We start from the raw sequence: 26,481 nt of genomic DNA, 5'->3' as shown, positions 1-26,481 counted from the left end.
CCACAGCAATCAAGACAATTTGGTACTGGCACAAGAACAGACCCATAGACAAATGAAACAGACTAGAGAACCCTGATAGAAACCCAACCATATATGGTCAATTAGTATATGATAAAGGAACCATGGACATACAATGGGGAAATGACAGCCTCTTCAACAACTGGTGTTGGCAAAACTGGACATCTACATGCAAAAGAATGAAACCGGATTATTGTTTAATCCCATAAACAAAAGTAAACTCGAAATGGATCAAAGACCTGAATGTAAGTCATGAAATCACAAAACTCTGAGAAGACAACATAGGTAAAAATCTCCTGAATATAAGCACGAGCAACTTCTTCCAGAATGCATCTCCTCAAGCAAGGGAAACAAAAGCAAAAATGAACACATGAGACTACATCAAACTAATAAGCTAACAAAAGAATTAAAATGTAATCACAAAAATATCCAATTAATCCAAGGAAGGAAGACAACAGGAAAATATGGAACAAGGAACAGATGGACAAACAGATAATTAAGATGAAAATTTAAACCTAACTATATCAATAGTCACATTAAATTTTAATACCTATTTTAGGGAGAATGGGTATATAGTAGTCTCCCTTTATCCATGGGGGATATATTCCAAGGCCACAGTGGATGCCTGAAACTGTGGATTATACTGAATTGTACATATCCTGCCTTTTTTCCTATACATACATACCTATGTTAAAGTTCAATTCATAAATCAGGCACGGTAAGAAACTAACAACAGTAACTAATATTAAAATGGAACAATTATAACAATATGCTATAATAAAAGCTATGTGAATGTGGTCTGTCTCTCTCTCAAAATATCTTATTGTACTATTCCCACTCTTCTTGTGATGATACAGTAAGATAAAATGCCTACAGGTAGTGAGGTGAGTATCACAGGCATTTTGATGTAATGTTAGGCTACTACTGACCTTCTGACAACAGATCAAAAGGAAGGTCATCTGCTTCGCAGGAAGCTGAAACCATGGAAAGTGAAACCATGGATAAGGGGAAACTAATATATTCATTATCTTGATTATAGCTACAGTTTCCCAGGTATATACCTATGTTAAAATTTGTCAAGTATACTCTTTTAAGTATGTCAATATTGCACGTATTGTATATACTGTATGTAAATTATACCTCAATAAATTAGATTTTTAAAAATCTATAAAAAAAGAAAAATTCTAAAATATCTTCAAAAATTCTTTTCAAAAGGAAAGCAACAGTTACAAATAGAAAACAAACATGAAGTGGTAATCCCCAAATCATCCATGTCAGTAATTACATAACATAACTAAAAATTTAAATGAACAGATAGTCAAATTAGGAAAACAATACCAAACTATATTTTGTCTATAAAAGAAACACTCTCAAGTATAAAGTCATAGAAAGGCTGATGGTAAATTAATGGAAAGATCTACCAAGCAAAAAGCATAAGAGGTCTAGACTAGCTCAATTATTATCTAATGAAAATAGATTTTAAAAACAAAAAGTATAAACAGAGATAAAGAGCATATTTAATAATAAGATGGTAACTTCAAAATAAAGACATAAGAATGATAAATGTGTATGCATCTAATACAAAACTTCAAAACAAATTAAACAAAAACTGGTTGAATTAAAGGGACAAATTAAAAAATTTCACAATCACAACTGGACATTTTAAAACACATGTCTCTGCAATTCATAGAATAACTAGACAAAAACATCAGGAAAGAAAGAAAACACTCAGCACAACATTACAACAACCTTGTCCTACTTTATATATATATTTAGTATATTTATATACAACATATACATAGTGTATTTATATATGTATAATATATAAAATACTACACCACAAACAGCAGAATACAAAGAATGAAGGATAATTCACAATACAGACAATACAGTGGGACATAAAGTAAATCATAATGAATTTAAAATAAGTAAGAGTTATAGTTTCCAAGCATAATAAAATTGAATTAGAAATAAATAATAGTAAGATAATCAGAAAAAATATGTAACAATTGGTAAATTAAGCAACAAATTACTAAATAATCACTGTGTCAAAGAAGAAATGACAAAAGGAATTAGAAATTACTTCGAACTGTATGACAACAAACATATAAGATGTAAAAAATCTTGAGATGCAGCTAAAGCAGTGCTTAAAATGAAATACACAGCTTTTCAATGCCTGTATTCGAAAAGAAGAAAAGTTTCAATCATTATCTAAACTTCCATCTTAATAATCTGGGAGAAAAAAGAGAAAACCAAACCCAAAGCAAACAGAAAAAAAGCTAGGAAAAGGAGAGACCATAAAAGAATATTGCTAAGTCACTGGTTCCAGGGAGGGATGAATAGGTACAGCACAGAGGATTTTTTTAGGACAATGAAAATATTCTGTATGATATCATAATGATATACACATGTCATATACATTTGCCCAAACTCATAAAATGTACAACACCAAGAGTGAACCCCAAGGTAAACTAGGGACTTTGTGTAACTATGATGTGTGTAGGTTTTCTTCAACTGCAAGAAATGTACCCTCTGGTGGAATTTGTTGATAATGAGGGAGGCTATGCATGTGTGTGCAGACACAGAGTATTACTAGAAATTTCTGTACCTAGCTCTCAATTTGCTGTGAATCTAAAACTACTCTAAAAAAAAAGAGTCTTTAAAAAAGTTAAAAAAGAACAAGGTTGGAGGGCTTATAGTAACAACAATTAAAATATAAAGCTATAGTAATCAAGATAACTGTGTAACGAAATCAAGATGTAAAGACAGACATACAGGTCAATGGAACCAACTAATAAGTCTAGGAATAGATAACTTAGATGGTCAATTAATTTCTGACAAAGATTCCAAGTAATTCAATAACGACAAGTTAGCCTTTCAATAAATGGCTCTGGAACAAGTGGGAAAAAAATATGGAAAAATATAAACTTCAGTCTATACCTTGTACCCTCAAAAAAAATTAACTCCAACCCTTACTTATATTGATATTTTATAAATATTAACTTAAAGTGAATCTTAAGTTAAATTTAAGCTTAACTTAGCTCTTAAAATTTAAGAGATAAACTATCAATATTTTAAAGAAAACATAAAATTTTTGGCAAACTGATTTAAGCAATTATTCTCAATGATGCACATACCAAACAAATTATATAATAGGCTCCATCAAGATTAGAATCTTTTGCTTTTCAAAAGTCAAAATTAAACAAAAAAGCAAGCCAGACCTGTAGAAAATTTTCAAAACACCGATCTGAGAAAGGACTTATCTAAAGAGTACATAAAGAAATGTTACAACCATCCTACTATGTTGATAGTGACCGCACCCAAAGGGGTGAGGATTTAATAATACGGGTAGCTGTTGAACCTCTGTGTTACATAACTGAAACCAACATAAGATTGTATACCAATGAAACTTCAATAAAAAAAGAGAAATGTTACAACACAGTAAGACATACAATCTGATTTCTTTTTATTAAAAAATAATAAGAGATTTTTAACAGACATTTCACAAAAGAAAATATACAAATGGGCAATAAGCACCTGGGAAAAAAATGCTTAAAACTGTTAGTCATCAGGAAAATGAAAATTAATCCATTATTATACTATATACCCACTAGAGTGGCTAAAGTTAAAGAATGAAACAGTACCAAATGATGGCAAGGATGAAAAGCAACCCAAATTCTCATACATTACAGGTAAGAACATAAAATGGTTCAACCACTTTGGGAAACAGTATCAGTTTAAACATACATTTACCATATGATCTAGCCATTCCTTTCTTAGGTATTAACCCAACAGAAATGAAAACATACATCCAGAGCAAAATATGTATGCAAATGTTCATAGTAATATTATCTTTATAGACAAAATCAGAAAGCAAACCAAGTCTTCACCAGATGGATTAACAAACAGTGATACACACACACACACACACACACACACACACACACACACACACACACACACACACACACACACACACACTCTCTCTCTCTCTCTCTCTCTCTCTCTCACTCTCTCTCTCTCTCTCTTTCACTCACTCTCAAGGACTACTACTCAGAAATGAAAAGGAACAAAATATTATACATGACACGGATAAATTTTGAAAACATTATGTCAAGTCAAGATCAGGCAACCTTTTCTGTAAAGGGTCAGAAAGTAAATGTTTTAGGCTTTGTAAACCACATGACCTTTCTCTCACAATTAATCATTCAATTCTGCTCTGGTAGTGCAAGAGCAACCATATATAATGTGAAAAGAAATGACTATGGCTGTGTTACAATAAAACTTCATTCACAAAAACAGGCAGAGAGTTTATTTGGCTCACAGGTAATGGTTTATTATATCCTGTGCTAACTGAAAGAAAGAAGTCTTCCGTAGGGAAACAGACCACATTTTATAAGCCTTATAGCACATCTAAGGGCTAAAGTTAAACTATATCAATGAGTTGAAAAGAATACAACAAAATCAGATTGGGAAAAATTACCTGTGGATCTGATCTTGTCTGCTTGAACGAACTGGAGCTAATCCATCTATTTCATCAAAAAATATTATAGAAGGCCGCATCAAATATGCCTAATATAAAAAGACAACAGATGTTATTTATTGTATTCATTTTCATTTGTTATATTTAATTATTTTTCTTGAATAAGTAATATAAGCAAATGGTACATGGAATAGGTAAGAAAGATTATACATTATACAAAAAAAAGGAAATCTTATCACACTGGTCTCCAACTACAAGGTCTTCTACTACTGTTTTCAGCTTGTTTACTCTCCATACATGTCATTTATACAAATACACAGAAATGTATTTTTTTAAACACAATTTTTATTTTACTTAATGCATTTTAAACACTATATACATTGCTTTTTATCATAAAACAGCCTATTTTCTGTAACAATATATTTTAATTGTTGTACATGTTACTTCCATGTAAGTACATAAAGATCTGCTTCATTCTTTTTTAACAATTACAAAACACCCTACTGTATGGATTTGCCATATTTAAGTTAATCCCTTAGTCATGGACACTTAGGCTGTTTTCAATCTTTTCCTATTATCAACAATGCTTGAATAAATAGTTATGTACATTTAACACTTCACATGACTATAAAAATATCAATATAATAAATTCTAAAAGTGGAACTACTGGTTCAAAGGCATGTGTCATTTCTACTTTAGTTAAATATTTGTAAATTGCCTTCCAACTGTGTCCCAATTTACCCTCTAACCAGCAATATATGTGAGTTGCTCACCAACATGTATTATCAAACTTCTTGATCTTGGCTAATATTTTAAGATAACAATGTTACCTTGTTGTCATTCTAATTTTTATTTCTATTAGCAATGAAGATGAGCAGTTTTTTATCTCTAAGAGCTATTTATATTGCTTTTCCTATGAAAGTTCTCTCCATATCCTTTGCCAGTTTTTCTATTGGATCACTGGCTTTGTTCACAATATTTTGTTGCCGCATAGAACTAAAAAAACATTTACGTAGTGAATCCTTTTTTCCACAGTTAAGACTCTCGCTACTCTCAGATTAGAAACAAAATTTTTCCGAGTTTTGTTCCAGGACTTTCACAGTGCCATTTTTCTCACTTAAATCTTAGATCTAGTAAGAACTTAATTTGACACTGTAAATGAGGGTATTAGATTAAAAATGAAGTCTTTACTATATAATTTACTCAAAATAATATAGTTCATGTTTTAAAATTACTTGTAGCAAGTCCTTAGCTTATAGGTAGGTAAGTTTACTAAAGAATGGATACAAATTTTTCATTTCTGCGTGACTGGTGATAGGCATTAAACTTTCAGCATTCTCTATTAATTTGAAATGAAGGACGAATCAACCACAAAACTTAGGTTTGGAGGAAAAACTTTCTAAGACGAGTTATGTAAAGATCTGATAATTACTTTTATATACATCAAACACACAGCTCTTCAGAACCATAGTCTCACAAAACTGAAAAAAGGAAGTACAATATATTCTATGCCACTCACTGTGATAAGCACTTTATATTCTTCCTTTTGATGAAATCTCATAGCAGTTCAGTGAGAAAGATATGACTTCCCCCATTTTATAGAAGAGGCAACTAAGGATCAGATGCTTTAATTTACTTAAAATTGTATACTTAATAGTAAGGGCAGATAGAAACTAACATTTTTCTGACACCAAAGGCCAAACTCTTTTACAGTACACTTACTTCATTTCATTTAGTGTATACATCACATCCTTAATTTAGGAATGCAGGCTTTCATTTAAAAGACAATAACGGCTATCAACAATATTTTTAAAAAGAAAGTAAATATTTCAACTACTCTTACCTACAAAGAAGACTATGAAACAGAAATAAAGTAAGTTCAGATTTTAAAAGTAGCATGATTTTTCTATGGTTTTGAATGAAACCAAGAGACATTCTTACTCCCAAAATAAAACAGCTAAAACTGTCAAAAATTTTAAAGTAAGTCACTGGATAATATGCCAGCATTCCCAAGCTAATTCTTCCCTTATCTGCGGATGTTATTTTACATTTATATTTTTTAATTGTTATTAAACTCTCTTGAAGCATGCAGACTGCATATGCTTGACCTCCCAATAAACACTGAGCACCCTGAAGGTTAAGAATTTTACCTTAGTCCTCTTTCTAGATCCATTATCTAGAAAACAGCTTTTTTTTTTTGGTATCATTAATCTACAATTACATGAGCAACATTATGGTTACTAGACTCTCCCCATCATCAAGTCCCCACCACACACCCCATTAAAGTCACTGTCCATCAGCATAGTAAGATGCTGCAGAATCACTACTTGTCTTCTTGGTGTTGTACAGTCCTCCCCATGTCCCCCCTCTACATTATGTCTGCTAATTGTAATGCCCCTTTTTCCCCCTTGTTCCTCCTTCCAACCCATCATCCCCAGTCTCTTTCCCTTTGGTAACTGTTAGTCAATTCTTGGGTTCTGTGAGTCTGCTACTGTTTGGTTCCTTTAGTTTTTTTCTTTGTTCTTATACTCCACATATGAGTGAAATCATTTGATAGTTGTCTTTTTCCGCCTGGCTTATTTCACTGAGCATAATACCCTCTAGCTCCATCCATGTTGTTGCAAATGGTAGGATTGGTACTCTTCTTATGGCTGAATAATATTCTATTGTGTATATGTACCACATCTTCTTTATCCATTCATCTACTAATGAACACTTAGGTTGCTTCCATTTCTTGGCTATTGTAAATAGTGCTGCGGTAAACATAGGGGTGCATATGTCTTTATGAAACTGGGATCCTGCATTCTTAGGGTAAATTCCTAGGAGTGGAATTCCTGGGTCAAATGGTATGTCTATTTTTAGTTTTTTGAGGAACCTCCATACTGCTTTCCATAATGGTTGACCAAATTTACATTCCCACCAACAATGTAGGAGGGCTCCCCTTTCTCCACATTCTCGTCAACATTTGTTGTTGTCTTTTGGATGGTGGCCATCCTTACTGGTATGAGGTGGTAACTCATTGTGGTTTTAATTTGCATTTCCCTGATGAATAGCGATGTGCAGCATCTTCTCATGTGCCTGCTGGCCATCTGAATTTCTCCTTTGGAGAAGTATCTGTTCAGATCCTCTGCCCATTTTTTGATTTGATTATTTGCTTTTCATTTGTTGAGGTGCGTGAGCTCTTTATATATTTTGGATGTCAATCCTTTATCAGATATGTCATTTATGAATATATTCTCCCATACTGTAGGATGTCTTTTTGTTCTACTGATGGTGTCCTTTGCTGTACAGAAGCTTTTCAGCGTGATAAAGTCCCACTTGTTCATTTTTGCTTTTGTTTCCCTTGCCCAGGGAGGTATTAAAGAAGCTGTTCATGTTTATGTCCAAGAGATTTTTGCCAATCTTTTTTTCTAAGAGTTTTTTTTTTTTTTTTTTTTATTGAAGGGTAGTTAACACACAGTATTACATTACATTAGTTTCAGGTGTACAACACAGTGATTCAACATTTATATACATGATAATTCTAGGTACCAGCTATCAACATACCAAGTTGTTACAATATTTTCACTATATTCCTTATGCTATACATTACATCCCGGTTACTTATTTATTTTACAATTGGAAGTCTGCTTATATATATATATATATATATATATATATATATACATATTTTTTTGTGAGGGCATCTCTCATATTTATTGATCAAATAGTTGATAACAACAATAAATTTCTGTATAGAGGGGTCAATACTCAATGCACAATCATTAATCCATCCCAAGCCTAATTTTCATCAGTCTCCAATCTTCTGATGCATAACGAACAAGTTCTTACATGGAGTACAAATTCTTACATAGTGAATAAGTTACATGGTGAACAGTGCAAGGGCAGTCATCACAGAAGCTTTCGGTTTTGTTCATGCATTATGAACTATAAACAGTCAGTTCAAATATGAGTATTCATTTGATTTTTAAACTTAATTTATATGTGGATACCACATTTCTCTATTATTATTATTTTTAATAAAATGCTGAAGTGGTAGGTAGATACAAGATAAAGGTAGAAAACAGAGTTTAGTGTTGTAAGAGAGCAAATGTAGATGATCAGGTGTGTGCCTGTAGACTATGTGTTAATCCGAGCTAGACGAGGGCAATAAACATCCATGTATGCAGAAGATTTCTCTCAGAACATGAGGGGGGAGGTTCTAAGCCTCACCTCTGCTGCTCCCCATTTTCTCACCAGATGGCCCCCTGCGACTGTGCCTGTCTTACGTTGTTCCTCCCTTGAGGAATCTTACCCGTCTCTGGCTAACCAGTCATCTTCCGGGGCCATACAGGGAAATGTTAAGTTGGTAAGTGAGAGAGAAGCCTTATTGTTTGAAAAGGTTAGCTTTTTACTTCTTTGCATATTTATGCCCTGTGGCTTCTATGCCCAGCATTTGTCTTGAGGTGTCTTTACCACTTGGAAGAATTATGATACTCGGTAAATTCGACATGTGGCACGAGTAGTATTTAAAGGTTGTGATTAGGTAGGAAGAAGAAAAGCTATAGAAGTAGCAGGCGGAGGAAAACCTGGGAAGATTGATTATTTCTTTGACATATCTTCTTGTAGAGTAACTTCAGCATGGATAGGTTTTAAACTACTAATTAAATTGTGCACACACATTAACATAATAGGAATATAGTTACCTAACCAAAGCATACCTGTAATTACCAGCCATCTTCAGTGAAACCAAGAAAACCAGTTAGGCACCTTAGGCATTTGTGAAAACTTATCTATGATATGGTGGATATTGTCCAACTGAACTTTGAACAGTCTGAGAGAATTCATATAAATTAGAACAACCCATTCCTGGGGACTGTTCACATCCCATATGTTCTTTTAACAGTAAATAGTCTGTGGTTGTAAGATTTTGGAGTGCTACAATTTGCACTTCTCCTAATTCTTGGTTGAGTTCCAACAGTATAGATCCAGTCCAATTTGTTGTTTTACTGTATGCACAGGCCAGCTTAGATATCTCCTTCTTCATTCCCATGGCAAGTCCAGGAGCTGGTGGGATGAGTGCATCTACAGCTGTAGCAGTGCGTGGATCTTTGTTGGGGTTTTGTTTTTTTTTTTTTTTTTTGCTGATCATCTTCTGGCATGAGTCTTCCAGAGAGTGCTGATGTTGGAAGTTCTTTTTCATATCGTATCTTAGTTCATTTTCGGGGTAGCCAAATTAGGCTTTGATCCTCTGTATAAACACAAACAGACCCTTTGCCTACAGTTTTATATGCCCTTTATATCATTGTGTAGAACTCATTGGAGGTCACCACACAGTAACTGCTTTTTTTTTTTTTTTTATCATTAATCTACACCTACATGACGAATACTTTCTTTACTAGGCTCTGCCATATACCAGGTCCCCCCTATATACACCTTTACAGTCACTGTCAATCAGTGTAGCAAACTGTTGTAGAATCACTACTTGTCTTCTCTGTGTTGTACAGCCCTCCCCTTTCTCACATCCCGCTATGGATGCTAATCTTAATACCCCTCTTTTTCTCCCCGCCTTACCCCTCCCTACCCACCCATCCTCCCCAGTCCCTTTCCCTTTGGTACCTGTTAGTCCATTCTTGAGTTCTGTGATTCTGTTGCTGTTTTGTTCCTTAAGTTTTTCCTTTGTTCTTATATTCCACAGATGAGTGAAATCATTTGGTATTTCTCTTTCTCTGCTTGGCTTGTTTCACTGAGCATAATGCCCTCCAGCTCCATTCATGTTGCTGCAAATGGTAGGATTTGCCCTTTTCTTATGGCTGAGTAGTATTCCATTGTGTATATGTACCACACCTTCTTTATCCATTCATCTATCGATGGACATTCAGGTTGCTTCCAATTCTTGGCTATTGTAAATAGTGCTGCGATAAACATAGGGGTACATTGGTCTTTCTCATACTTGATTGCTGCATTCTTAGGGTAAATTCCTAGGAGTGCAATTCCTGGGTCAAATGGTAAGTCTGTTTTGAGCATTTTGATGTACCTCCATACTGCTTTCCACAATGGTTGAATGAGTTTACATTCCCAGCAGCAGTGTAGGAGGGTTCCCCTTTCTCCACAGCCTCGCCAACATTTGTTGTTGTTTGTCTTTTGGATGGCAGCCATCCTTACTGGGGTGAGGTGATACCTCATTGTAGTTTTAATTTGCATTTCTCTGATAATTAGCGACGTGGAGCATCTTTTCATGTGTCTGTTGGCCATCTGTATTTCTTTTTTGGAGAACTGTCTGTTCAGTTCCTCTGCCCATTTTTTAATTGGGTTATTTGTTCTTTGTTTGTTGAGGCGTGTGAGCTCTTTATATATTCTGGACGTCAAGCCTTTATCGGATGTGTCATTTTCAAATATATTCTCCCATACTGTAGGGTTCCTTTTTGTTCTATGGATGGTGTCTTTTGCTGTACAGAAGCTTTTCAGTTTAATATAGTCCCACTTGTTCATTTTTGCTGTTGTTTTCCTTGCCCGGGGAGATATGTTCAAGAAGAGGTCACTCATGTTTATGTCTAAGAGGTTTGTGCCTATGTTTTCTTCCAAGAGTTTAATGGTTTCTTGACTTACATTCAGGTCTTTGATCCATTTTGAGTTTACTTTTGTATATGGGGTTAGACAATGGTCCAGTTTCATTCTCCTACATGTAGCTGTCCAGTTTAGCCAGCACCATCTGTTGAAGAGACTGTCATTTCGCCATTGTATGTCCATGGCTCCTTTATCAAATATTAATTGACCATATATGTCTGGGTTAATGTCTGGATTGTCTAGTCTGTTCCATTGGTCTGTGGCTCTGTTCTTCTGCCAGTACCAAATTGTCTTGATTACTATGGCTTTATAGTAGAGCTTGAAGTTGGGGAGTGAGATCTCCCCTACTTTATTCTTCTTTCTCAGGATTGCTTTGGCTATTCGGGGTCTTTGGTGGTTCTATACGAATTTTTGAATTATTTGTTCCAGTTCATTGAAGAATGTTGCTGGTAGTTTCATAGGGATTGCATCAAATCTGTATATTGCTTTGGGCAGGATGGCCATTTTGACAATATTAATTCTTCCTAGCCATGAGCATGGGATGCGTTTCCATCTGTTAGTGTCCCCTTTAATTTCTTTTAAGAGTGACTTGTAGTTTTCAGAATATAAGTCTTTCACTTCTTTGGTTAGGTTTATTCCTAGGTATTTTATTTTTTTTGATGCAATTGTGAATGGAGTTGTTTTCCTGATTTCTCTTTCTGTTGGTTCATTGTTAGTATATAGGAAAGCCACAGATTTCTGTGTGTTGATTTTGTATCCTGCCACTTTGCTGTATTCCGATATCAGTTCTAGTAGTTTTGGGGTGGAGTCTTTAGGGTTTTTTATGTACAGTATCATGTCATCTGCAAATAGTGACAGTTTAACTTCTTCTTTACCAATCTGGATTCCTTGTATTTCTTTGTTTTGTCTGATTGCCGTGGCTAGGACCTCCAGTACTATGTTAAATAACAGTGGAGAGAGTGGGCATCCCTGTCTAGTTCCCGATCTCAGAGGAAATGCTTTCAGCTTCTCGCTGTTCAATATAATGTTGGCTGTGGGTTTATCATAGATGGCCTTTATTATGTTGAGGTACTTGCCCTCTATTCCCATTTTGCTGAGAGTTTTTAACATGAATGGATGTTGAACTTTGTCAAATGCTTTTTCAGCATCTATGGAGATGATCATGTGGTTTTTGTCTTTCTTTTTGTTGATGTGGTGGATGATGTTGATGGACTTTCGAATGTTGTGCCATCCTTGCATCCCTGGGATGAATCCCACTTGGTCATGGTGTACGATGGTTTTGATGTATTTTTGAATTCGGTTTGCTAAAATTTTGTTGAGTATTTTTGCGTCTACGTTCATCAGGGATATTGGTCTATAGTTTTCTTTTTTGGTGGTGTCTTTGCCTGGTTTTGGTATTAGGGTGATGTTAGCTTCATAGAGTGAGTTTGGGAGTATCCCCTCCTCTTCTATTTCTTGGAAAACTTTAAGGAGAATGGGTGTTATGTCTTCCCTGTATGTCTGATAAAATTCCGAGGTAAATCCATCTGGCCCGGGGGTTTTGTTCTTTGGTACTTTTTTGATTACCGCTTCAATTTCGTTGCTGGTGATTGGTCTGTTTAGATTTTCTGTTTCTTTTTGGGTCAGTCTTGGAAGGTTGTATTTTTCTAGGAAGTTGTCCATTTCTCCTAGGTTTCCCAGCTTGTTAGCATATAGGTTTTCATAGTAGTCTCTAATAATTCTTTGTATTTCTGCGGGGTCCGTCGTGATTTTTCCTTTCTCGTTTCTGATACTGTTGATTTGTGTTGACTCTCTTTTCCTCTTAATAAGTCTGGCTAGAGGCTTATCTATTTTGTTTATTTTCTCGAAGAACCAGCTCTTGGTTTCATTGATTTTTTTCTATTGTTTTACTCTTCTCAATTTTATTTATTTCTTCTCTGATCTTTATTATGTCCCTCCTTCTGCTGACCTTAGGCCTCATTTGTTCTTCTTTTTCCAATTTCGATAATTGTGACATTAGACCGTTCATTTGGGCTTGTTCTTCCTTTTTTAAATATGCTTGGATTGCTATATACTTTCCTCTTAAGACTGCTTTTGCTGTGTCCCACAGAAGTTGGGGCTTAGTGTTGTTGTTGTCATTTGTTTCCATATATTGCTGGATCTCCATTTTGATTTGGTCATTGATCCATTGATTATTTAGGAGCGTGTTGTTTAGCCTCCATGTGTTTGTGAGCCTTTTTGCTTTCTTTGAACAGTTTATTTCTAGTTTAATGCCTTTGTGGTCTGAAAAGTTGGTTGGTAGGATTTCAATCTTTTGGAATTTACTGAGGCTCTTTTTGTGTCCTAGTATGTGGTCTATTCTGGAGAATGTTCCATGTGCACTTGAGAAGAATGTGTATCCTGTTGCTTTTGGATGTAGAGTTCTGTAGATGTCTATTAGGTCCATCTGTTCTAGTGTGTTGTTCAGTGCCTCTGTGTTCTTACTTATTTTCTGTCTGGTGGATCTGTCCTTTGGAGTGAGTGGTGTGTTGAAGTCTCCTAGAATGAATGCATTGCATTCTATTTCCTCCTTTAGTTCTGTTAATATTTGTTTCAGGTATGTTGGTGCTCCTGCATTGGGTGCATATATATTTATAATGGTTATATCCTCTTGATGGACTGAGCCCTTTATCATTATGTAATGTCCTTCTTTGTCTTTTGTTACTTTCTTTATTTTGAAGTCTCTTTTGTCTGATACCAGAATTGCAACACCTGCTTTCTTCTCTCTGTTGTTTGCTTGAAATATCTTTTTCCATCCCTTGACTTTAAGTCTGTGCGCGTCTTTGGGTTTGAGGTGAGTCTCTTGTAAGCAGCATATGGATGGATCTTGCTTTTTTATCCATTCTATTACTCTGTGTCTTTTGATTGATGCATTCAGTCCTTTTACATTCAGGGTGATTATTGAAAGGTATGAATTTATTGCCATTGCAGGCTTTAAGTTTGTGGTTACCAAAGGTTTAGGGTTAGCTTCTTTACTATCTTACTATCTAACTTAACTCGCTTGTTGAGCTATTATAAACACAGTCTGATGATTCTTTATTTCTCTCCCTTCTTATTCCTCCTCCTCCCTTCTTCATATGTTGGGTGTTTTGTTCTGTGCTCTTTTTAGGAGTGCTCCCATCTAGAGCAGTCCCTGTAGGATGCTCTGTAGAGGTGGTTTGTGGGAGGCAAATTCCCTCAACTTTTGCTTGTCTGGGAATTGTTTAATCCCTCCTTCATATTTAAATGATATTCGTGCTGGATACAGTAGTCTTGGTTCGAGGCCCTTCTGTTTCATGCATTAAGTATATCATGCCATTCTCTTCTGGCCTGTAGGGTTTCTGTTGAGAAGTCTGATGATAGCCTGATGGGTTTTCCTTTGTAAGTAACCTTTTTTTTCTCTCTGGCTGCCTTTAATACTCTGTCCTTGTCTTTGATCTTTGCCATTTTAATTATTATGTGTCTTGGTGTTGCCCTCCTTGGATCCCTTGTCATGGGAGTTCTGTGTACCTCTGTGATCTGAGAGGCCATTTCTTCCCCTAGTTTGGGGAAATTTTCAGCAATTATTTCTTCAAAGACATTTTCTATCCCCTTTTCTCTCTCTACTTCTTCTGGAATACCTATAATTCATATATTGTTCCTTTTCATTTGGTCACTCAGCTCTCTTAAAATTCTTTCATTCCTGGAGATCCTTTTATCTCTCTCTGCATCAGCTTCTCTGCGTTCCTGTTCTCTGTTTTCTAGTCCATTAATGGTCTCTTGCATCTCGTCCATTCTGTTTTGAAGTCCTTCCAGAGCTTGTTTTATTTCTGAATTCTCCTTCCTTAGTTCTTGCATATTTCTCTGCAAGTCCATCAGCATGGTTATGACTTTTGTTATGAATTCTTTTTCAGGAAGACTGGCTAGATCTATCTCCCCAGATTCCTTCTCAGGGGAAGATGTAGCAGATGCTGAAGCTGTCTGGGTTAGTCTTGTCTGGATCATATTTTTTTGCCTTTTCATGTTGACAGGTGCTATTGACTGTCAGCTGGGAGGGCCAAAATTTTCACTTGCTACTGGCCTTTCTTTACTGGGACAACTGCGACCCCTAGTGGCTTGTGTTGGGTAATTGCGTGTAGAGTGGGTCTTTGTGTCTTGCCTGGCCGGAAGGGAGAGATTTCCCTTTCTGTGGGCGGAATTTGTCTCAGGCTGCTTCTCTGCTTTCGCAGCACCCGGTGGGGTAATGGATGGGGGGGCTGCTTGACTGTTTGCCTCCGTGAGGGGTCTCAGAGCTGTTGCCCAGGGGGTTAGTGCACCCGGTTTTCCCTGTAATTTCCAGCTGCTGTACTGTGACCTGGGTTGTTTCCGTCAAGCTGTTAAGTCCCTGTCCCTTTAAGACTTTCAAAAAGCCCCCGCTTTTCTTTGTCACAGGGGCTTCAGCTTCGGCACCCGCTCAGAGGTCTTACTCCCTGTTCCCTCAGTATCCAGGGCCCTCCGCCCACGCACTGTGTCTGTGCTCTGGTGGGGGTGGCTGGGGCTGGGTGCTCAGCAGTCCTGGGCTCCGTCTCCCTCCTGCTCTGCCTATTCTTCTCCCGCCGGGAGCTGGGGGGATGGGCGCTCGGGTCCCGCCGGGCCGGGGCTTGTATCTCACCCCTTTCACCAGTTGCTGGGTTCTCGCTGGTGTAGCTGCAATCTGGCCACTGTCCTGCGTCTTCTGGTCTCTCTTTTAGGGCTAGTTGTGTTTGTTGTATTTTCAAAAGTATATATGTTTTTGGGAGAAGATTCCCACTGTCCTACTCACGCCGCCATGTTGGCTCCGCCCCCTCCTCTAAGAGTTTTATTCAGGTCTTTGATCCATTTCGAATTTACTTTTGTGTATGGGGTTAGACAATGATCCAGTTTCATTCTCTTACATGTAGCTGTCCAGTTTTGCCAACACCAGCTGTTGAAAAGGCTGTCATTTTCCCATTGTATATCCATGGCTCCTTTATCATATATTAATTGACTGTATATGTTTGGGTTAATATCTGGACTCTCTGTTCTGTTCTTGGGTCTGCTCTTGTGCCAGTACCAAATTGTCTTGTCTACTGCAGCTTTGTAGTAGAGCTTGAAGTTGGAAAACGAGATCCCCCCTGCTTTATTTTTCTTTCTCAGTATTGCTTTGGCTATAGAAAACAGCACTTTTTAATACTAATAACTAAAAAATTGTTTTTGAAGCACTTTGCCAATTACAAAGGACTTTGTTACACATCAACTCAGTAATGGGTATTTAATGGGTGCTTCTTGAAAGCATTTTTTTTTCATTTTATGTGAATATCCTTAGATATAATGAGAGTATAAGTTGCACTGCCAAATATGAATGACTTCCTTCACTAGCTCAAACAATTAAATGTTAATTTACATTAGAATTGATTTTTATAAGTGTTAAGAAATAATACTTTTCAAGTTACCACTACAAATAAAAAGTATAGTATATTCACTCACCTTATTTTGTATTTTAAAAAGCACTCATTTATTACTGAATTCTTCCAGCACCATTATTTATAACATAAAAATAAACAATATCCTGCTTTATGAGATTTTTAAATTTTTTATGCTTGTTCTATTTCCTCAATTAGATTATAATCTAATGATATATACATTATACCCAGAGTTCTTAAAAGTATCTAACATGGTATTATACACCAAGGAGCTACCTCAATAAATGTTTTGTGAATCATCTTGAATGAGTACTAGTAGTAAAACTGCTATTAAATATCTCCAAGGCATACAAATTCAGATTATTGATTCTAAACTTAACATAATAATTAGAAACTGCCTCTTCATGAACAATTTGTATTTATAGATTAACTGTATTAAATACTCTGAAGAAAATTATCTTGTATTAGCTGATTTCTTACCTGATCAAAAAGAAGCCTAAGTTGCCGTTCAGATTCACCAACCCACTTGCTCAGACAGTCTGCTCCTTTTCGCATAAAAAAAGCCACCTTTTTGTCTCCTTGACTACACTCATTAGCTAAAGCTCTGGCGACCAAGGTTTTACCTGTGCCAGGAGGACCATAAAACAAACAGCCCCTAGAGGAATAAAGGATCAATAAAGGTAAGTTAAATGTAATCACAACCACTAATAACCAATATAAAAGGATGTACTTACCATATAATTTTGTACTGAAGTGTAATTATTAGACACTGATAAAGCTTTCTGTAGAATACAGACAAAAGTTTCACTTTGTTGAGAGTCCTCAACAATGTTCCCAAAGCATAAAGCTTTGGCAGGTAAGAAATAGGGAAATCAGGTAACAGTGATTTGGCAAGAATCACAATTTTAATGTCTTTCCTGCAATGCAGATATTTCCTATCTTAGAATGTATCATATAAACTACTCAAAAGAATGTTATAGATTTTAAATGGATATTCGATTGAGCATTGTTTCTAATTGTGAAAAACTGAGAAAAAACTAAATGCTATCTAATAATAAGGGGCAGATAAACACACTATTACATCTATAAAATAAAAACACAATGTCAAAAATACAGGTCAAAATCTTTTTGATGTCAACAAGAATACAGACATTATGGATATGGGAAGGTGTCTAGAATATATTATAAAGTAAACAACAAAAAGTTACATAAGGTATTATTAAATAATCTCATTTATATTAAATGCTTATAAATGCATAATATAGATAAAATATAAACTTAATATACAAAAGAGTCCTATAAAAAATTGTCCACCTCTGAGGAGTACCATTTACTCTCTGCTTATAAAAATTTTCTGTTCATAACTCTTTTTTTTATGTTTCTCCAAGGCTATACTACTTTGGTAGTTTAGCCTCTCCCAAGGCTACACCAATGGCTTTTTAGAAAGTAATAATTATTTTTTAAATCCAAGTCATGTCATATAAAAAAAACAAACTGCTGTTACGATTTTTAAAAGCCACTGTGAAATTATAGGACAACTTTTTAACCCATTCAAACAGAAGATGACTCTTTAATAAGATTTTCTATGTCCTTATACACACAGAAAACTAATTGGAACCAAATCCGAATAAAAAGTGCCCCCAAAATGAAGGAGACATTTAGCAGTTTAAATCTAACAGTTTATATGTACATCTTCAGAATATTTTATTCTGCCCAAATTCCCTTAACATAACTTCTCAGCCTTTTCTAATAGTTAACTAGCTAGCCACATCATACTCAAACACAACTAATCTGATCATATAAATAAATTATGAGGCTTACCATTTCCAAAATATCCCATCATCAAGTCAAAAGAAACATTTCATTGAAATTGTGCTTCCAAAGACTAAACAGCATATAGTATCAAACTCAATGCCATTATGAGGCCAAATTAAGGAAAATCCATTTGGGCAATGCACTTGTATAGTCAAGGTCTGAATAAAGAATCTCCATTTTATGCCTGACTCCTATATGCTGAAATGTAAACTTCAGGAACACACTTAGTACCACTGGCTTTGCGCCCTAAATAGTAAAATTTCATTCTCAATTCTCATTACTAGAACACATCAAATTCATATGAAATATTTGTATTTATAATCATTTACTGATTGAAATCTGATAAACAGTAATAACAATAATAAAACAACTAGCATATCACTTACCTTGGAGGCTGAATTTTAAATTTTTCAAAAATTTCTGGATATAAAAGTGGAAATACTACCATTTCCTTTAGTGCATGAATATGATGGCTCAATCCACCTATGCTATCAAACCGCACCTTGAAAAGAAAGGGGAAAGTTTAATATAAAATAATTTTAACTGTTTATAGATTTTTTAAATTTACAAGACAGTCTTAAAATTCAGAAATACATGCCTTCAGCATAAACTGTAGAATGCAAAATTCAAAAAAATTATACTTTTAAAATCAGTGTAGAAAAATAAAAAGTTAGCAGTAAAATTGAAGCTTACACATCAGTTCAGCCAAATAAAGCTACCATTCTTTAATCTCCTAATAACTAAGGATTAAGATTAATGCCCAATCTAACACTTTAATGGATATCTACAGGAGATGTTATATTGTATTTACACTCTAATAATTTAAATGCTTTTCAAAATATCATCTATTAACATGCATTCTCAGCAGGGGCCATACTGTCCCCAATGGGGCAAAAATTGGTTCAGGAGTAGGATGAAAAGAAAAATTCTTAGCTATTACAATGGTTTGTGACTCTCCAAAGCTTAACTCTGACAAAATCTTATTCTTTAATACTAATTTATCTGCTACAGAGAAATTGAATTTTTTTTCCTTAGGAAGCAACAATGAAAAAAAGGTTTGAGAAACACTGATCTACCACAAGAAGCAACAGAGATATTCCTCCCACCCATAACAGTGTAAGTATCTAAAAAACTTTGTAAAGTAAAAAATTGTATAGAAAAAAAGTGCTTGAAGGAAATATTACCAAAATGTTAACAGCAATTGCCTCTGACTATTAGGTTATGGCAAGTTTATTTCCTTGCTTCTTTATTCTGTTGTGGTACTTGAAAATGTTTTACAATAAATATATTGCTAAGATAGAAAAAAAAAATCTAGAAAAATAAATACAGAGTCTAAGTAAAAGAAACATTTTAAGAGAAGCTAAATTTTCTTGTATGAATCTAAATTTTAAAGAAGTAAGTTACTCTAATTGGCAGAGATGTCTGAAGTTAACTAGCTTTAAGAAAGTAAGGTGCTGGTAATCCAAATAAGCAAAGTTCATATTGTAAACTCCTCTAGAATGTGAACTATTAAACATGACATTCTGAATTCAATCCTCTGAAACTTCCTGACATCCTCATCAATGAAACATTTTCCCTATGACTTTAGATTGGAGGTAGCTAATGTTTCACTTTCACATATATACACAACTCCATTTGATAAATTAAGTCTCTCACGATAATCAATTTTGTTGTACAGAAATGTTTATGGGAACAAAGAAAAAAATACCAAATAAGTTCCTTGGTTATGCAGTAACCTTATTCCAAAGTATCCACCTAAAAAAGGTTCTACTAACAGTAAGAATCTACCATATTCTTTAACTCTTTTGTCTTTCTGTTCATGTGATATGACTTTCCCTAGGCATCCATTTTCCACAGTAGCCTCAACTATCTTCATATTGGTGATCCATACCTGAATTTCTAGCCCAGGTATTTCTTGTTAATTACAAACCTAAATAATCAATTTCCTACAAGTTGTTTCCATTTGTGATGTGTCACAGATATCTAAACATGTTTACAACTAACTAAATCACCTTTGTACCTCAAACACTTCTTTTATGATCTCTACCTCAGAGTGGAGCCATCCCTTATGCCCCACCATGGTCCTGGGTAATTTGTTCAACTTGTTTCTCTCCCTCATTCCTCAAAAGCAATTAATTCACTAAATTCCATAATATCTGAATTCTGTAAAATTCATCTACTACTACCTTCCATTACCCCTACTTTCTACCATAACCATTATGCCAGATTACTAGACTACAACTATGTCCAAACCAGTCTCCCTAATGCTAGCCCTGCTTCCCTTAAATTCATTAACTGTTTCACAGAGTGATCTACCTAAAATGCAAATCTGATCATGATACCTGAACAGCTTCAGCAACACCCCATTGTTTATCATGGTCTATGAGGCCTTGCCATATTTGTCAGTCTCAATCCCTACTCATTTTTCATTATAAACTCCAGTGACACTGAAATGGGAAAAAAGGAAAAACCTGAAAGCATCATGTATGACTACAGTGCGATTCCAAAACATGTATGTCAAAACACTAATGGTGATACCTGGATTTTCTATTTTTATTGTGTGTTGGTTTAGAAAAAAGAGTAACCTTTAAAAAAAAAAGCTAGAAAAACTTCTAGAAAAACATTTACAAAACTTACTGATTTATCAATGTTCATTGGATCAACATCAGCCAAACTTGCACCCACTTTGACACGTTCTCGGAGAATACCACTAGCTAAATCTTCTGCTCTTAAATTCATAGGTAAACATCTGAAATTCACAAAAATTCAAGTAGGTTGCATTAGAAGTTTCACATTTTTAATGTCAGAATAAGTTCAAATCTTTGACACTTTCATCTTCTTCTCATAACCTAGAAAATAACATCAACAGATTTCATATATTTAAGCTACTTTTCCTAAATTCTTTAAGACAGAACAAAAATAAATTTATCACTAAGTAAAGCAAAGTTCATTAACCTATTTATCCAGAGCCCAATCTATTCAAACTTAGAAAACATAACTAACATATTATACAAGTATAAGATAAAAATAGATCTATATGTACTATACCATATGACATTAAATGAACTCAAGTTTTATTATAAGATTAAAATTTATCCTCATATACTACATGGGTATGTCTACTCAATTTACATAATTCAAGAAATTTATTTACCTTTTATTCAGGGGAACCAATTCAGATCACATTTTGAGAACCAAGCTTTATCTTCTGTGTAACCACCTTAAAATAGATCTTTCAGCTATCTAAAATCCTATACTAAACTATTTAAATTATTACCCCTAAGAAATCATAATCTACTTCCTCTTTTAGCCTTGGGTAAACACCAAAAGATGACATAAACAACCCCCAAAAAGTATAGCTTCTATAATGAATATACCTTCATCAATATCTCTGCATCCTAAAACTTTCCTTAAAAATATATTTCCAAAGCAAGTATCAGAATAGCTCAGATTAAGTTATTTTATTTAAACTTGGATTTTTCTTATATCTTCTTTCCACTACCAACATTAGAAATTCTTTTCATGTACAATCTACACCAATCCAAACTTGTTTCCAAAACCTGCTAACTGAAAACTTGGTACTTCTACAATAGATATGTAATGCCAAATTATAGAAATGCTTTGCTAAATGTAAATTTTCTAAACATAATTTATCTCTCATATTATACATGTAAGCTAAAAAATAAACTCTAAAAATAAGTTATAATTTGATGCTTTAATTACTTACTAGATAAAAATACTAATTCTCACCCCCACTGAAAACTTGAATTAACTCTAAGAATAAGTTAAAATTTGATGCTTTACTTACTTACTAGATAAAAATACTAATTCTCTCCCCAACTGAAAACTTCAGGTTTTAGTGAGCCATGTCAGTCATCTACCCTAGTTAGGCAAAGGTCACCAGAGGCACTCATTCAACCAAAAACAAAGCAAATTTTCCAATAAAAATTGAAGGGCTCCTGAGATAATTCTAGTAGAAACCAAATCTTACTCTGAGTGATGTACTCAGTATAAGCATCTAAAATCAGCCTCATTAAAAGGATTTGGATTAGAAGAGGGGTAGAGAGGAAAACGACTGCCACAGAGCTGGGCCTCTTCCCCTTGGGTCTGCTTCCTTTACCTTCCACACACTATTTTACAGAGTACTTACATAGTTAATTTATGGAAAGTTTCCCAAGGTTAGATTTTTATTCTAAGAATCACTAAGTAAAAACCAAATCAGTCTAGCCTAAACTACATGCTGAATATTAGTGTTAGCAAAATATTAGTCCAGATAAGAATCCCACTTAAAAAATAAAAACTGTTACTCCTTTTTCCTACCTTGGAAACAATAAGAAATATACTAACCTATTTCTTGCTCTGGCCATGCTCTTTGATTTCCTTCTTTCAAAGCGTTCTTCATCAGAAGAAGTTGTGTCACTACTATGAATGGCATGTTTCTTTCTCCTTTTTAAAGAGAGTAAAACCCTTAAAATCATCACAGCAGCCAACAGCTTTTACAAACACATAGTAGCATTATATCTACGTTAACTCAGTAGAAAATATATCCATTCATTTGGCAAATATTAAAATCCTTAAGACTATGCAGTTTACATCTAACGAAGTTTAAACACGGTAAGTTCTACAGAGATAAAGAAAAAAAAGAGAGGGAAGACAGGGTGCCTAAAACCTTTTTAATAGGGTAGTTTAGGAAGACAGCATATTTAATTTGCATAGTTAGGGAATAGCTATCATTGCTTTAAAAATAGTATTAGAATCTTATTAAATAAGAAAGTATCTTTTTCTCTTATTTTTCCTTTCCCAAATAATCAGAAACAGTCTAGATACTAAAGAAAATAATACGCTGGTTTACATGAAAACAAGGGCTTCACTTCCCACTTCAGAATCTTATACCCTGTTTGAATTTCTTTACAAAATGCATAAAGTATTTTTGAAATAAATAATTTATAATCAGAACTACTATGAATTATTATATAATGTATCAAGTTAAATTCATCCTCAAGAAATAATAATGAATGGCACATTATTAATACAATTGGTGACATCTCTAAGATACCTAGAAAATACAGTAATCATTCAGACTGGAATTATTGTAAATAAATTTACTTCAAACTCAGATTGACCTTCTAGGATGTTTCACAGCCTGTGCATACCTACTCCACTCCAATTTCCACTAATCTCAGTAGCAAACCCAGATTTTTCCCCAACTCCCATTGAGATCTTTAAACCAACCAATATTCCTTCTCTTGATATAAATCTTTTCATTCCATCCTACATCAGTTTTTAATGCCTCCTAACACTCCAGAATAATTGCTGTAGTAATTATCTACTCAATCTTTGCAATTTTGATATTTATCCTCTCTCCTACTTCTTTTTCTCCTTCAGGAAAATGCCCACTTCCAAGTTTCTGTGTGTGTGTGTATGCATGTGTATGTTGGACTTAACATATAGAAATATATCTGCCACTAGCAGCACAAATGAGGAGAGTGGAAGCCAAAGCATATTGGGCTAAGGAAATGAATCCAGGTGGTAATTCGAATGCCTAAGAATAAATGAAGAGAATGAGAAATTATAAATAAAAATGTTAATGTAACAAAAGCTATAAATATATATTTGCTTGTTTTTCTTAGCCTTTTTAAAAGACATAAAGTTGTGTACATAATTCTAATAATGTATTGCTAAGTCTGTAAAATTTACAGATATAATATGTATAACAATAATACCACAAAAAGCAGAGAAGTGTATGCAACTTTCCAAAACTATCTTTAAAAGGGAAGGGGGTCAAGTCATACAAAAATTAATTCAAAATGTACCAAAGACCTAAACAAAGAGCTAAAACTATAAAACTTTTAGAAGAACACATAGGAGTAAATCTTCATGACCTCAGATTTGGCAATGGATTCTTAGATATGATATCAAAAACACAAGCAGCAAAAAAAAAAGTAGGTAAACTGAACTTCATCAAAATTAAAATCCTTTCTGCTTCAAAGGAAACCACCAAGAAAATGACAAGACAACTCACAATATAGGATAATTTAAGGGGATCAGCAGTTACAAATATTACAACATACTAAAAAGCTTCAATGACTTAAATAGTGCCCAATAGATGAATGGAACAAATATCCAGAAGCAGACCAAAATACATAATTTGATATATGATAATGGTGCCTGCTAGAATGAATGGAAAAATCATACACTCATTCAAAAAATGAGTATGAAACAACTCATTTGCCATCTGCGAGAAAAAGTTGGATCAATACTACAAATCTTACACCAAGATGAAGTTCAAAAGCATCAAAATTAAAGAACAAAAAGTGAAACCACAGAAATAAAGGTGAATTCCTTTACAATTTTCAATTTGGGGAAAGCTTTTCTAACTGTAACTCAAAAATCTAAAAGTCTCAAAACAAAAGACAGAAAATTTGACTACATAAAAGCAAAAACTTCCTAGTAAAAACAACCAAAAGTAAAGTCAAAGGACAAATTATGAACTGAGGAAAAAGACTCACAATGTATGACAAAAGACTCATCTCAGAACTAATATAAAGAACTATTAAAAACAGATAAAAGAACAACCTGTTAGAAAAATGGGCAAACTTAAACATTTCAAAAAAAGGAAAAACAAATGGCTTTTAAATGTGTGAACAACTCTCAAATTTAAAAATTAACTGAGGTCTCATAAGAATAAACAAACACTGGCAAAATTCCAAAGACTTGGTGGGGGGGAGCGGAGCCAAGATGGCAGCATGAGTAGAGCAGCGGAAATCTTCTCCCAAAACCATGTATGCTTTTGAAAATACAACAAATACAACTATTCCTAAAGCAGAGACACAGGACAAAAGCCAGACTACATCCACACCTGCGAGGACCCAGTGCCTCGCGAAGGGGGTAAGATACAAGCCGCAGCCCAGTGGGATCTGAGCACCCCTCACCCCAGCACACGGTGGGAGGAGAGGAGTCGGAGCGGGGAGGGAGAGGAAGCCCAGGACTGCTAAATAGCCAGCCCTAGCCATCCGCACCGGAGTGCAGACACACAGTGCGTGGTGTGCTGGATGCTAGGGAAACAGGACAGTAAGACCTGTCAGCGGGTCCCCGAAGCCGGCACCCCTGGGACAAAAGCAAAGCGAGTGCCCTTTCAAAATCTTAAAGGGACAGGGACACCACAGCTGGACGGAAGCACCCCAGTGCAATCAGCCCAGTAACTGGGTATCCCGGGGAACTCCGGTCGCCCCAACACCCTGGGCAGCAGTGCAGCTCGGAGGTCCCTCACGGTGATAAACAGCCACCCACCCGTTCCCCCACCGGTGCAACTCTGCCACAGAGGCAGTGGCCACGCCCACAGCAACTGGGAAGAGCTTCTTCCACAGTGGCCAGGCAAGAATCAGACACCCCGCCTGCACGCAGCTGCCCAGCACAAGCTGCTAGGGGTCGCCGTTCTCCCAGGAGAGGAAGGCCACAAACCAGCAAGAAGGGACGTTCTCCCAGCCAACACATGTGCCAGCTTGCCACAACTACCTCTATCGCCATGAAAAGGCAGAAGAATTTGATACAGACCAGACTAATCCAGACATCCTCCCTTGAGAAGGAATCTGGGGAGATAGACCTAACCAATCTCCCTGAAAAAGAATTCAAAACAAAGGTAATAACCATGCTGATGGATGTTCAGAGAAATATGCAAGAGCTACGGGATGAAGTCCGGAGGGAGATTACAGAAATGAAACAATCTCTGGAAGGACTTAAGAGCAGACTGGATGAGATGCAAGAGGCCACTAATGGAATAGAAATCAGAGAACAGGAACGCAGAGAAGCTGACACAGAACAGATAAAAGGATCTCCAGAAATGAAACAATATTAAGAGAATTGTGTGACCAATCCAAAAGGAATAATATCTGCATTATAGGGGTACCAGAAGAAGAAGAGAGAGAAAAAGGGACAGAAAGTGTCTTTGAAGAAATAATTGCTGAAAACTTCCCCCAACTGGGGGAGGAAATAATCAATCAGACCACAGAAGTATACAGAACTCCCAACAGAAGAGACCCAAGGAGGGCAACAACAAGACACATAATAATTAAAATGGAAAAGATCAAGGACATGGACAGAATTTTAAAGGCAGATAGAGAGAGGAAAAAGGTCACCTACAAAGGAAAACCCATCAAGCTATCATCAGACTTATCAACAGAAACCTTACAGGCCAGAAGAGAATGGCATGATATATTTGATGCA

The 26,481-nt window shown here is 35.3% G+C and overlaps 1 protein-coding gene across 2 annotated transcripts in view; it reads right to left on the bottom strand.

Moving 5' to 3' along the window:
- ATAD2B (ATPase family AAA domain containing 2B) overlaps positions 1-26,481 on the bottom strand; it is a 171,544-nt gene that overhangs the window by 95,991 nt on the left and 49,072 nt on the right. For both annotated transcript variants that reach the window (XM_036881655.2, XM_036881656.2), the window contains exons 9-13: positions 22,606-22,704; positions 20,896-21,007; positions 18,645-18,760; positions 16,924-17,098; positions 4,502-4,590 (exon numbers count right to left, since the gene is read on the bottom strand). In XM_036881655.2, the coding sequence (XP_036737550.2) occupies positions 4,502-4,590; positions 16,924-17,098; positions 18,645-18,760; positions 20,896-21,007; positions 22,606-22,704 (591 nt within the window). The remainder of the gene's footprint in view (positions 1-4,501; positions 4,591-16,923; positions 17,099-18,644; positions 18,761-20,895; positions 21,008-22,605; positions 22,705-26,481) is intronic.

This window comes from Manis pentadactyla, chromosome 2, assembly GCF_030020395.1.
Source record: "Manis pentadactyla isolate mManPen7 chromosome 2, mManPen7.hap1, whole genome shotgun sequence".
Taxonomy (NCBI): Eukaryota; Metazoa; Chordata; class Mammalia; order Pholidota; family Manidae; genus Manis; species Manis pentadactyla.
The sequence above is the reverse complement of the archived record's forward strand: the minus strand, read 5'-3'. Positions and strand labels throughout refer to the sequence as shown.